Here is a 14,531-nt window from a genome sequence, read left to right on the forward strand (position 1 = left end):
TAGAGTCCACGCCGCATGGCCTCCCAGGCCCAGTAATGGTATCTGGCCGGGCAAAGACCCCAGAAACTTCTTCATTTTGGCTTATGTGGCAACCCATGGCCTGAGCAAAACAGGCCTGCAGACCTTTGGAGCACAGCTGTCTGCATGAGCTAGGCAGCTAAATGTTTAACCTATTCTCTTGCTAAGCCAATAAAGAGAAAAAGAGCAAAATTAACCTTAAAATGTAACTTTATGCAAGCAGGCAGGAAATGAGAGGCTCTTAGTCTCACAAAAAGAGCAAAATGTAATTGTTCAAATGTTATTCTAGTCCTTCCTGCACCACCCCCCAGGTCAGAGTGACCTATTCCTGCATCTATGCTCCCCCCACCCTTAGGAAGGCCTTTGTCTTAAAACCCGTATAAAAGGTTTGCTGTCCTTGGCATCGCTTGGTCGCCTTCCCTGCGAATGTGATGCCTGCCTGGCCTGAGAGAGCCGTCATGATCTCTCCACGACTTCTCACCCTGTAAGTAAACCCTGAATACAAGTTCATGTGTCAGAAAATGCTCGTCGTCTTCTTTGGCCTCTGGACTGGCATGGCCCTCTTGGGCTGCGACAGCTTACTCTTTACCTTTTCTTTTAGACAAATCGGGGAAAAAAAAAATTTACAGGGGAAACCTGCCCCCATGCCTTCAATACTGTCACTGGCCCGGGGCACCCACAGCCATAGCCAATTAGGACCAGTAGCAGCTGGGAATCAGACCCTATGCCTGGAGCCACCTCGTGAAATCAGCAGACCTCCTATACAAGGACGAGTCTGCCTGCACTTCCCCATGGATCCACCAGTCCGCGCCAGCGAGAACCACACAGGCTGTGAAGCGAGCCTGCAACCAAGGCAGGACTTTCTTTTGGGAGTCATTAGAAAACAACAACGTCCACTTCATTTCAGTTGTTAATTTACGAATCTAAGAGGCATTTTACATGGATTTTCCTACTTCTTAAAAAGGAACAGCTAGAAACGTTCATATCAGTAGGATACTGTCTAAAATAAACAGGAACTCTCCACCGTCCTGGCCGTCCCAGGGCCTCCGACTGTGGTCCAGAACCACGTGGCCAAGATGAGGCAGGTGTTTAGGGGGCAGGACTAATTTAAAACGCAGACTCCAAGCCCCATTTCAAAGCTGCCCAAATCAGATTTGATGCCTGGGGTGGTGTGCCAGTTTGGATGTACTATGTACCCCTGAAAAAACCATGTTCTTTAATACAATTGTGTGGGGGGAAGAGTTATTAATCTTTGTATTAGGGTGTGACCTCTTGATTGAATGTTTCCACAGAGATTTACCACCCATTCAGGGTAGGTCTTGATTAGATCACTGCAGTCCTTTAAAGGGAGCTCACACGGAGAGCAGAGAGGACAAAACGCCCCAACAGAAGCTGAGAGGTGTTAGATCCCAGAAGAAGAAACTAACAAGAGGGATTTTTGGAGACATGCTTGGGAGCTGATGCTTAGAGATGCTTGGAGACATTTGGAGATGCTAGCCCAGAGTTTGCTCTGGAGAAGCTAAGAGAGACAAGCCCAGAGACATTTTGGAGAAAGCCATTTTGAAACAGAACCTGTGAGCAGAGGACCAGCAGATGCCAGCCACGTGCCTTCCCAGCTGACAGAGATGTTCCAGACGCCATCTGCCGTTCTTCAGTGAAAGTATCCTCTTGTTGATGCCTTAGTTTGGATGCTTTTATGGCCTTAGGACTGTAAATTTGTAACCAAATAACCCCCATTTATAAAAGCAATCGGTTTCTGGTATTAATTATTAGCAAACCCGAACAGGTGGGGAAGGCAGGAAAGTGCATCTCAAGGAGCTCCCAGGGTGCCATGTGGTGTATAAAAAATGTGAGAATCCCTAAGAGGTACTCCTTCAGCTCTCAGCCCTCTCCACAGGCTGACAACCCTCTCCTATCCTCTAAACTGTCTGCTCTTGCTGGAAAAAACCCCAATCATTCTTTAAGGAGCCCCACCCCAAGTATAGATGTGTCCAGAATCAGACACATAGAGCCTGCAGCGAACCACAAGGCCTTTCCATTAAGTGAGGCAAAGAAACCTTCTTTACCCCCCACAGCAGGGACCCCCACAGCCTCAGGTCTGCTCCAGCGGAGAAGTGGGGGTGAGACGCAGGGCCAGGCCAAGGAAAACGGAAAACAGCAGGACTCTGGCTGGCAAGGGGCTGGGACACCAGGTGTGGAAGAGCTCACCAGCATTGCTCGCAGGCAGCAGCCAGGCATGAGGTAAGGCCCGAAAAACACATGTGGCCTTTGGCTGGCCATTTTACTTCTAGGCAGTTTAGACTTCACTGAAGGATAAAAAATAAATCTAACTAAATGCAGATATGTACAGTGTTCCCAACTGGGAAGATTATATGATGTCAACTCCCTGCAGATGTACTCTATAAAATAAGGCAATCCAATCAAAATCTCATTGGAATTTTAAAAAATAGAACTTGACAATCTAAAGCTAATTTGGAAAAATAAGTACATGAAAAAAGCAAATAAATATTTTCAATAAGTAAGAAAAAATCTCCAGCTATCAAAAAAAAGGAGTGACACTAGAACAGGTGCAAGCAAATCATCACTGAATCAAAAGAAAACTAGAATAGATGCATTATAAATCATTATTTAAAAGACCATAAAAGTGGTAGTTCGTATGAGAAGAGAAAGGAGAGACTGACAATCTTTGAAAGCTGCTGGGAGAAAATAAGACCAACTCTTTCTATACACCAAAAATATTCCAGATGAATTCAAGAGCTAGGTGAATAAACCTATACATCACAGAAAACGGATTCTTTTTTAAACCTTGATGTGGAAAGGTTTCCTAAGCAAGACGCTACGCCAAAAGCCACACAGGAAGAGAGGACAGATCTGATTACAAAACATCAAGTGATGCCTTAAGGAAAATTGAGAGTAGCATCAGGTGGGTAGACTGTCCCTGCCACACAAAGCAGAGCTGATGTTCAAAACAGAGAACTTGTACAAAGGAGAACCTGCTGCAAAGGACATCAAGGGGCAGGCTGCGGACGCGAACCCAAATTAGACGCGAAGAGAGGCTCGACGGCCTCAGTAATGAGGGAAACGTTGAGTCAAAACCATGAGACGCCCTTTCACTCCCAGTAGACGGCAAAGGTGTCGGCCAGGGTGCAGGCCAGCGGGAGCTCCCCACACTGCCGTGGGAGTGTGAGCTGGTGTGCCAGCACCCTTGGGAACCAATTCAGCCCCAAAACTGGAGATGACCAGCTCAGCCCCAAAACCCTCTCGAGGCACATGTGTGCCAGAAGATACTGTGTGTTCACCAGAAACAGCACTGTTCAAGTGGGCACAAAATGGGACATGCTGTCAATGTCCCTCAAGGGGCATCAGATAAAATAAATTACTGTTCACATGATGGGATTCACACAGTGAACATCAAAGAGCTACAGCTCCAGACGGCGACAAGGATGAATCTCACATCATGTAAAAGGTTTGCAGAAGAATGCATTATGTTGACCAAAAGGGGGATGCAAAATGAGATGAAATAGTTTCAGTGGCTGAGAGATTCCAAATGGAGTCGAGAGGTCACTCTGGTGAACATTCTTATGCACTATATAGATAACACCTCTTAGGCTTTAATGTATTGGAATAGCTAGAAGTAAATACCTGAAACTACCAAACTCCAACCCAGCAGTCTGGACTCCTGAAGACAATTATATAATAATGTAGATTACAAGGGGTGACAGTGTGATTGTGAAGACCTTGTGGATCACACCCCCTTTATCTAGTGTATGGATGAGTGGAGGAATGGGGATAAAAACTAAAGGACAAACGGGGTGGGATGGGGGGATGATTTGGGTGTTCTTTTTTCACTTTTATTTTTTATATTTTTTATTCTTGTTCTGGTTCTTTCTGATGTAAGGAAAATGTTCAGAGATAGATTGTGGTGATGAACACATAACTATGTTATACTGTGGACAGTGGATTGTATATCATGGATGATTGTACGGTGTGTGAATGTATTTCAATAAAACTGAATTTAATAAAAAAAAATGCATTATGGTATGATACTGTTTATATATGAAATTTAAAAAAAAAAAAACCTCCAAGAATATCCTGTTAGGGATACATGCACACGTGCAACATGATGAAGAAACCGAGAACGAGAAGTGCAGAAGCCAGGAGAGTGGTGATAACTGAGGAGGGAAGACGACGAAAGAGGGTGAGCTAGCACCCAGGGGCTGGCAAAGTGCTGGTGCAGGTCTTAGTTTTTGAGCTGAGTGCTAGCATAAGGATGTTTTATCACTGAAGTGTAACACGTGGTACACACATCTGTGAGTACGAAATATCTTGCAGTCAGACGGAGAAGATGGACACGAGAAGGGTGGACACGACCCTGCTGGGGAAGCCCTGCGCCGGGCTGAGCTGTGACTCGCAGGGCCCATGCCTGCCTTGGTCACAGCCACCAGCTGTGCTCAGTCACGGACGTCGCTGCCGACACTTGTGCACCTCCGAGGCCTTTACTCAAACGAGACCTTCACAGCACACGTGTTTTAGAGGCTTCCTACGTAAAACAGAAGAAGAAAAGACATGCCTGCGTCCTATATACGATGGGGTGCAGACAACTGTAAGCAAGAGAAAGGGCTAAGTGAGTCCTAAAGACAGTATTTGGGGGAGGCTGGGGAGAAGAAGAGGGGGCCTGGGATGGTCGAGACCACCGAGAATTCTGTGAGGGCCGGAACCTAACACCAAGATGACCAAAGGGAGGTGACCACACCAAAAAGGAAACGGACTTTTCTCAAACTCCCACGTCCCATTTATTACTTTTATATCTCATCAGGGGCCTTAAAAAGGGAACAAGCCTCAAACATAAGGCATCTTATATCCACAGACATGAGCAGCAGAACAAAGAAATTAAAGTGTTCATTTAAAATCTCCAGGCTAACAAAATAAAAGGCAAAGCTGGGAGCAGACCCTCAACCTTCTGACTTTCAAATCTGTACTCAAAAGGGCTGCACCTTCTCAATCCGACAGCACCTTCCACAGGAGCCTCAGAGACCAATGATTACTTAATGACGCGCATTCCTGACACCCGGCTTCCGTGGCGGCCGCCCCAGAAACAACAAACGCCGGGCGGGCTCTCCACCGCCCCTGCCCATCTTCCTCACCAACGGAAGGCCAAACAGAGCTAGAACTCACTGCCAGAGACAAGGCTCAATAAGCAGCTATTTAGGAAAAGAACAAAACAAGTAAAACCATACTACTTTTTCCAGCCCACCACTTTATCTATAGCCGAAGTTGAGGGATAAAATACAAACAGCCAATCAAATTCTAGTTTTGCAGTGTCACATTAGTTCTTTTAATAGCTTCTTTGAAAAGTCCCACACAGTTTAATTCTTAGTGTTCGAGAATGACTGATTAGTGTTGTCTGAGCATCATCAAGCCGGCAGCACTGCAGGCAGTGTGCTGTGCACCGTCCACGGCGGGCGCCCCGGGGCTGCCCCTCAAGAGGCCCCGCGTGAACACTGCATCCATGCATCCCTGGAACAACGAGCTACAACGTGTTCTAGAGCTGGAAAGACCTGAAGACCGGGAGAGACAGTCCATGTGTCAAAGCGGTGCACCACAGTCCACTGCACCACGTCCCACACGAGGGCTTCATCACGACGGCCCCACACCCAGGCCCCCAAAACCGACTCTCTCACAGGCCGTTCCCCCCTGCTCACCTGAAAATCCTGGACAGGAAGCTACCTCGGCTGATGAAATGAAATTATGAAAATACCAAAGGCAGGTTACCAGAAATGAACAAATGAGCAAACAGATAACTGGGCTTCAAAAGGAACAATCACAGTGAAGCAAGAGGGACAACAAAAATTATCTGCTCCAGACCTAAATACTTTGTAAGTTGAGAGGAGAATGACTAAGTCTCAACAAACACATGAAATCAATTTTAACATAAAAACCAGTCCTGACTGCTGTGCCTGAGAGCAGGCACCTCTCCTGGGCAAGAAGGAAGGGGGCGCAGGCAGCAGTCGGGGCACAGCGCCTGGACCAGGTTCCGCGCGGCTGTGACCGCAATAGAGCCCTCCTGCAGCAGGCCGCCGAAGCCCGGTGAAGGGGCAGGCACTGTGTGAGCGCACGATGGATGTCTGCACCATCAGTGTGGTGCTCCAGGTTGCCACCCCAAGAGGCTCATCGCTCAAACCCGAGCAGTCTCCAGGGAGCCCCCACCCCACCCCCATTAAGGCCCAGGGCCTTGACAAAGTCTCGGCACCATGTTCTTCCCCACGACAGCCCGTCTCCCTGCCACAAAGGGGCTTCTGGCCGTGGCTGGAATAGCACAGCAGGTGCCAGCCCAGGCAGTCAGTCCCGGCAAACCCTAGAAGCAATCATGCCAAACCTTCCACTCTACTCAGGTTCTGCTACTTCTCCTCTTAAATCACTTGCAGGCAAACAGACTGTCAGAGGCAGCCTGCAGCTCTGCCCGAGGCCCTGGGTGCAGCTGCTGCAGATGACCGCATCATTGGCAGAGGCAGAGATCCAGTGAGTGGCTCAGCCCGGTCACTGAAGACAGACGCCAAGACCTGCCCGTGCCCCCCTCCCCAGCTCCACCATCTGGGCCTCCTTTAGACGCAGGAAGGGCACTTCTGGTAAACGCCGCCGCTCTGTGGGGAACAGCTCCACCTCGAGCAAGCTCAGAACCCAGCAGGCCCTCGGGGGTGAGGGCAGGGGACAGCACCACAACACGACCTCCCTGCTCCGCCTGCAGGCAAGCCAGGCAGCAGCCAGCCCACCGCAGCGCAGATGCGGGCACCAGGCACCCAGAAGCGAGTGCCTCCCTGACTTCTCGGTCTCCTGGGGAGCCTGCGTCCTGCCCTGCATGGCGCTCCACCTGGACACAAGGACACAACACACGGGGCTGGGCTTGTGCCCAGCATCTTACCTGACTTGCTCCCAGGTCTTGGTGGCCAAATGCAGGACCCAGAGATCCCGGTAGTGGTGGAACCGCTCTCCATCTGGGGACGCAAACTCCCCTCCAAAGACCCACAGCTGTCCGCCACCTTGGGGCACCGCCACAGCCTGTTGTAAGAAAGGTGACACAGTGAGGGCACAGCCACGCTCCTGCCTGCAGCACAGCCCTTGTTTGGCCAGCTAAGGACCAGCGTCTGCACCGTCCTTCCAGAGAATATAACCCCGTGGCCTCAGCAAGCACCCAGGCTCGCTTATCACCAAACAGAGCTCACCTGGAAACCTGGCCTCTAAGAGGAAGAGGCTGAACATTCTACGGCCTTCTGTGAGCACCATCAGCCAGGCTGAGGAACCCGCCGCCTCCCCACCCCCTCTGGGGCTCCCTCCCTCCCTTGCCCCACGAGCACCTGTGGGGTGGGTGCCGTGGTGGGGGGTTGGCGTCGCCGGGCAGCTCCGCAGAGAAGCAGGCAGGGGCAGTGCGACTGTGCACAGCACAGGATGCAGTAAAGCACAGCGGCTGCAGGGCCGGGGTGTGAGCTGGGGAGAAGTGGTCCCGGGTGTGGACAGGCAGAGCCACCACCCTCTACCAAAACACGTCTAAGCCCTGGTCGTAGCACCAGCCCGGGGAGAGCCAGGCCAGCACCTCAGAGGCAAGAAGTGGCCCCCACCTGCTCGGGGCCCCTCAGCAGAGCGGCAGGGCCGGGCGCTGGGACTGCACCCCAGAGCCTGCTCTCCCCAGGCTGAGGGCTCTGCATTTCCTTCTGATACAAGAGGAGGAGCCATTGAGAGGCGGTCATGGGGGAGTGATGGCACCCCAGCTCCCCCACCGGGCCCTCCCTGCACCCCAGCCAGGGCCTCGCAGGGCCCCCAGGGAGGAGCTGTCTCCACCCCAGCAAGCACCCCTTCTCCCAGGCCTTCCTGGCCCAGTGGGCACGTTTCTGACAGAAGCTGCCGCTCAGCACTTGCCCTACCCTGTGATGCCCACGTGCCGCACACCCGCCACAGCCCCAGGTGTGTGGGAGCACGAGGTGACCCCACGAGGTGACCCCACGAGGTGACCCAGCCCCTTCCAGCTCCAGAGATCTTGGCAACACACGATGATCCAGCTGCAGCAGCTGACTCCTGAGATCCCAAGCCACAACGAGGGTTTATATTCCTATGAACTGTGTATTTCTCAGCACACAGAGGACCCAACAGACACTTGAGTCTCCTTCCTCCAGACTCACGACCGCCCAGTGCGTCCGAGGAGTGGAGACAGCCTGGCTGCCCCCACAGTCTGCACGGACCAGCACCTCCATGCACCTCCAGTGCAGGGCCCTGTCCTGTACCATGAAACCCGTTTCTCCAGACTTTGGATGACCAGAAGGTCAGGACGAGGATTAATGTGCCACACAGCCCTTCTGGGAGGGATCAGTGAGGACTGAAAAACGTCCACCCCAGACCCAGGCCAGAAAGCAATGCCCTGGCACGGTGTGCAGGCCCAGGGAGCAGGCCAGGCCGTGGGTTCTCTCTCCCTGACAGCATAGAGCAGACTGTCTCCTTGTAATCAGATCTCATCGTGGAGGCTTTACGTGGCCCCAGTCCCAGGGAGCGGATGCTCTGCGTGTCACAGGTGGCCCCCACCTACTGGCACAACCACTCAGTGGACAGCTCAGCTCCCTCCTTGGTGCTCTGGGTGCCGCCCAAGAGCCGACCCAGCCTGGTGTCCAGCAGCCGTACTGGCCACACGCCTAGTGCTGCCTGTTCCCACTCTCAGCCGGCCACAGGACAGTCTGGGAAGTGACTCCTCCTTGCTACTTTACTAAAAGACACTAAGCATTAGGTGGCATGGCCCTCCCACCTCCCCAAGAAACAAACATGCCCCCTCCATTAAACCAGAGAGGAAAGGAGAGCTGCAGCGTGCCAATGGGCAGGGAGGGAGGGAGGGAGGGCACCAGGACTAGAGAGGCTGAAAGTGGGGCACCCCCACCCCACCCACCAGCAGAGGCCAGGCTGGCTGACCCCGACCCCCTAGATGAAGGTCACTCAGGCCAAAATGGACCCCTGGCCTGCCCTGAGAGCAGGCCCAGTCATTCCAGAAACCAACAGACACAGGTAAAGAACAAGCCCATCCAGGCACCCCAAGGATGGGGGCCCTGAGGACTCCCAGGGCCCCTGCAGCCCAGCCTGTCACGCTTGCCAACCCACCGCTCAGCCCCAAGGAAAGACCACGGGCTGGGCAGCCCTCTGCAGTGACAGGCTGCGGGGCTGTGAGGTGTTGTCTCCTCAGCCAGGGCTGAGATGGGCACATGGGGCATGGAAAGCTGCTCCTGGCTTTCACTGTACCCTGGGCCATTTTTCCAGAGACCTGCCTCAATTCTAAAAGGTCTCGACTTCCTCCTTCCACTATTTTTTTGTTTGCATTTGAAGACAAATGAGCATTTTTCAAATCTGTAGTTCTCATTTTTGTGATGGATAACACTTTTCTCCTTTTTAAAAGGAGATATTCTTGTTCTTCAACATTTTTCTTGATATTTTCCTTTAAATGATTGTCAGTGTCAAGTTTTTTGTTTTGTTTTTTTTGTTTTTCACTTCGATTAGCTTACAACTGTACACTTAAAAGCGACGGAACCTGTCTTTCCCATTCCATCCTTTCTCTACAGGAACAGTGGTGGCCATGAATGTCTGCATTGCACTTTCAGGGGAAAAAAACTTCTTTAGGTTTCAAGATTTAATTGAACATACAGCAGTTCATTTATATACGTAGTTTCTTAAAGAACACAAAATCCTTGAGACTTCCCTCGCCTGAAAATACTTAAGAGCCAATTCAACTAGGAAAGGGCTTGAAAGTTACTTATTTTTCATGCAATTATGTGCCTGAAAAAATCTAAACTCTGTAGCTGTATATGTTCAATGCCAGTCTAAAGAGTGCCTGTAGCTTGGGGGAAAAGCATAAATAATAAAGTTCTAGTTAGATAATCTTCACCTCATACATTTTCCTTCCTGCTAACTATGTGATTATGCAGGCAGAAATGTGAAATTGAGATCTGGGAAATTAAGGCTACAGATTGCTTCGGGTCCCTGCAATAGTAAATCACCTATCACTGTTCACTCTAGCACTGGATTTGCTGGAAAGAAGGGGCAGTATATAGCACGTAATTTTAAAGATGAAAACAACTCATTATAAATCAGTTTTCCCTAATCTGTATAAATAAATTAGAATAAAGTATATAGAAAAATACCTAAAAGTCACATTCAATTAGGGGGAAACATGGATAAATTCAGTTGGTTGTGTTTCACTTTCTGGTGTACAACTTTTTAGCAAACAGCAGTTTGTGGTATTTTTCATTTCCTTATTAAAATATTTACAAAATGTAATTTAGCATTAGAAATAAAACACTTGAGAAAAAGATGCCTCAATTATCTGTGGTTTTATGAAGCAGAGTTCAAAGTGCGAAGTGTAAAATCAGATTTGTGTTTATTTTGTTTGACTAGTTAGCTGCTAATTATATCCTCAAAAGTATATGAAAGTTCTTTGATATTTTATTGTTGCCTTGTGTTTTCTAAATAGCCATTGCTTTTGAAAATCTGATAGTATCAACATTTTCAAAAGTTTTATATGAAGTATTTATGTATTTTAAGAAATGACAGCGGTATCATTTTGATTAGTCTGAATGTTTAAGGCACTGAAATAAATCTTGACTGACATTTTAAAAAAGAAGAAGAAGAAGAACAGCTAGAGAAAAGAAAGGAAAAATATGAACAAGGGCTCAGGGAACTGAATGACAACATGAAGCATATGAATATATGTGTCATGGGTGTCCCAGAAGGAGAAGAGAAGGGGAAAGGGGCAGAAAGAATAATGGAGGAAATAATCACTGAAAATATCCCTTCTCTTATGAAAGACATAAAATTACAGAGACACAGCATACCACAAACACAATAGATCCAAACAGACCTACTCCAAGACACTTAATAATCAGATTATCAAATGTCAAAGACAGAGAATTCTGAAAGCAGCAAGAAAAAAGCGATCCATCACATACAAGGAAAGCTTGATAAGACTGTGCAGAATTCACAGCAGAAACCATGGAAGCAAGAAGGCAGTGGTCTGATATATTTAAGATACTGAAAGAAAAAAACTGCCAACCAAGATTTCTATAGGGAGCATTACAGGCAGATAGGAAAAGACAGGAGAGAGAGGCTTGGAGACGAGTGTAGAAATGAAGACTACCAGTAAGGGTAAAAAGAGAAAAAAATAAAATAAAAATAAAATAAGATCATGACATACAAAATACAAAGGACAAAATGGTAAACAGTAGACATTATGCTGAGAGGAATTAGCCAGAAACAAAAAGACAAATACTGTATGGTCTCACTAATATGAACTGATATTAATGAGTGAACTTTGAGAGTTAAAGTTGAGAAAACAGGTTATCAGGAGACAGATAGAGGGTAGAGATTGAGCATTTGATGGCGAAGGAGTACAGTGTGTTCAACAGGAGTGATTGTATAGATCCAGAAATGGATAGCATAATACTGTGTGATGGTGGCACAACATTTATAAGTACTCTGAACAAAGATGAGTGTGCATAGGTTGAAAGAGGAAGGCTAGGGGCACATATGAAACTAGAAGGAAAGATAAAAGATAAAGACTGTGACTGAATAACTTAGGAAAACACAGAGTGGTCAATGATGGTGATTAATTGTACAAATAGAATGTTTTTACAAGAGGGAGAACAAATGAATGTCAACACTGCAAGGTGCTGAAAATTGGATGATACAGGGGGAAAAATACAATGAATACAAACTACAGTCTATAGTTAACAGTAGCATTGTAACATGCCTCCATTAATTGTAAGAAAGGCATACACCAAAGCTAAGAGGGGGATATAAGGGAGGGATATGCGATTCTTGGCATTGGTAGTGTTGTCTGACAACTTCATTGTATTTTATTTTATTTTATCTTCTATCTTTAATTGTTTTATTCTTTTTTTTTCTTCCTCTTTTTCTTTGCAGAAAAAGATGGAAATGTTCTCATGTAGATGGTAGTGGTGAATGCAAAACTATATGATTATACCAGGAATCATTTAGTGTTTACTTAGGATGGTTGTGTGGTATGTGACTAAAACTGTTTAAAAATTTAAAAAAAAAAAGGAAGAAAGAACTAAAATCAAAGACCTAACTGAACAACTGAAGAAGCCAGAGAATGATCAGCAAATTAACCCTAAAGGAAGTAGAGCAAAAGAAAAACAAGGATTGAAGCAGAAATAAATGATATGGAGGAAAAAAAATAGAATAAATAAAACCAAAAGTTGGTTCTTTGAGACAATCAACAAGATTGGCAAACCCTTAGCTAGAATGACAAAATTCAAAAAGAAAGAAGACCCAAATAAACAAAATCAGAAATAGGAAGGGGGACATTACTGTGGATCCCAAAGAAATTTTAAAAATCGAAAGATTTTTGCCAACAAACTAGACAATTTAGAGGAAATGGATAATTTTCTAGAAACACATGAACAGCCCAGACTGACCCAAGAAGAAATAGAAGAACCTCAACAAACCAATCACAAGCAAAGAGATCCAATCAATCACCAAAAAGCTTCTTATAAATAAAAGCCCAGGGTCAGATGGCTTCACAGGGGAATTTTACCTAACTTCCCAAAAAGAACTGACACCATTCCTGCTCAAACTCTTCCAAAAAACTGAAGAAAAAGGAACACTACCTAACTCATTTTATGAAGCTAACCTAACTCTAGTAACCAAAACCAAATAAAGATAACTATAGGAAAGGAAAACTACAAGCCAATCTCCCTAATGAATATAGATGCAAAAATTCACAACAAAATACTCCAAATCAATTCCAAAGACACATTAAAAAAATCATACACCATGACCAAGTGGGGTTCATTCCAGGCATGCAAGTGTTTCAAAATAAGAAAATCAATCAAAGTAACACAACACATTAACAAATTGAAAGGGAAAAATAAAATGACCATCTCAATAGATGCTGAAAAGGCATTCGACAAAATTCAGCATCCTTTTTTGATGAAATCACTTCAAAAGGTAGGAACTGAAGGAAACTTCCTCAATAAGATAAAGGGAATAAATGAAAAACCCACAGTCAGCACAGTACATAACAGTGAGAGACTGAAAGCCTTCCCCTAAGATCAGGAACAAGACAAGGATGCCCGCTGTCAGCTCTACTACTCAACACTGTGCTAGAAGCTCTAGCCAGAACAATTTGCCAAGACAAAGAAAGAAAAGGCATCCAAATTGGAAAGGAAGACCTAAAACTGTCATTATTTGCAGATGATATGATTGTTTATTTGGAAAATCCTGAGAAATCGACAACAAAGCTACTTGAGCTAATAAATTCAGCAAAGTGGCAGAATACAAGATTAATGCACAAAAGTCAGTAATGTTCCTACACACTAGAAATGACCTAACTGAAGAGACACTCAAGAAAAAAATTCCATTCACAAAGCAACTAAAAAAATCAAGCACCCAGGAATAAACTTAACCAAGGACGCAGAAGACCTCTATAGAGAAAATTACAAAACTTTACTAAAAGAAATCAAAGAGGACTTAAATAGGTAGAAAGATACTCTGTGCTCATGGCTCAATGTCGTTAAGCGATCAATTCTACTCAAACTGATCTACAGATTCAATGCAATTCCAATCAAAATTCCAACAACCTACTGTGCAGACATGGAAAAGCTAGTTATCAAATTTATTTGGAAAGGAAAGGGGATTCGAATTGCTAAAAACATTCTGAAAAAGAAAAACGAAGTGGGAGGACATATACTTCCTGACTTTGAAGCCTACTACAAAGCTACAGCAGTCAAAATAGCATGGTACTGGTACAAAGATAGACATATCGATCAATGGAATCGAATTGAGAGTTCAGAGACAGACTTGCAGATCTACGGTTGACTGATCTTTGACTAGGCCCCCAAATCCACTGAACTGGAACAGAACAGTCTCTTCAACAAATGGGGCTGGGAGAACTGGATATTCATATCCAAAAGAATGAAAGAGGACCCCTACACCTCACACCCTATAAAAAATTAACTCAAAGTGAATCAAAGACCTCAATATAAGAAACAGTACCATAAAACTCATAGAAGGTAATGTAGGGAAACATCTTCAAGACCTAGTATTAGGAGGTAGCTTCTTAGACCTTACACCCAAAGCACAAGCAGCAAAAGAAAAAATAGATAAACGGGAACCCCTCAAAATCAAAAGCTTGTGTACCTCAAAGGACTTGGTCAAAAGGTGAAGAGGCAACCAACTCAATGGGAGAAAATATTTGGAAACCATGTGTTCCGGCTTTCTAAAGTTGCCTTTATACAAAGTAAGAGAAATGGATTTGCTTTTATAAAGGGGGCCTATTAGGTTTCAAATTTACAGTTCTAAGGCCATAAAAGTGTCCAAACTAAGACATCATCAAGAGGAATCTTCACTGAAGAAAAGCCAATGGCGTCTGGAACACCTTTGTCAGCTGGGAAGGCACGTGGCTGGCATCTGCTGGTCCTCTGTTCCCAGGCTGCATTTCAAAACGGCTTTCCCCAAAATGTCTCTGTGCT

The 14,531-nt window shown here is 46.2% G+C and overlaps 1 protein-coding gene across 4 annotated transcripts in view; it reads right to left on the bottom strand.

The window, feature by feature from the left end:
* The window catches only part of KLHDC4 (kelch domain containing 4), a 117,181-nt gene that overhangs the window by 63,014 nt on the left and 39,636 nt on the right, over positions 1 to 14,531 (bottom strand). For all 4 annotated transcript variants that reach the window (XM_037816429.1, XM_037816428.1, XM_037816426.1 and 1 more), the window contains one exon: positions 6,938 to 7,074. In XM_037816429.1, the coding sequence (XP_037672357.1) occupies positions 6,938 to 7,074 (137 nt within the window). The remainder of the gene's footprint in view (positions 1 to 6,937; positions 7,075 to 14,531) is intronic.

The sequence above is a fragment of the Choloepus didactylus genome, chromosome 22 (genome assembly GCF_015220235.1).
Source record: "Choloepus didactylus isolate mChoDid1 chromosome 22, mChoDid1.pri, whole genome shotgun sequence".
Taxonomy (NCBI): domain Eukaryota; kingdom Metazoa; phylum Chordata; class Mammalia; order Pilosa; family Megalonychidae; genus Choloepus; species Choloepus didactylus.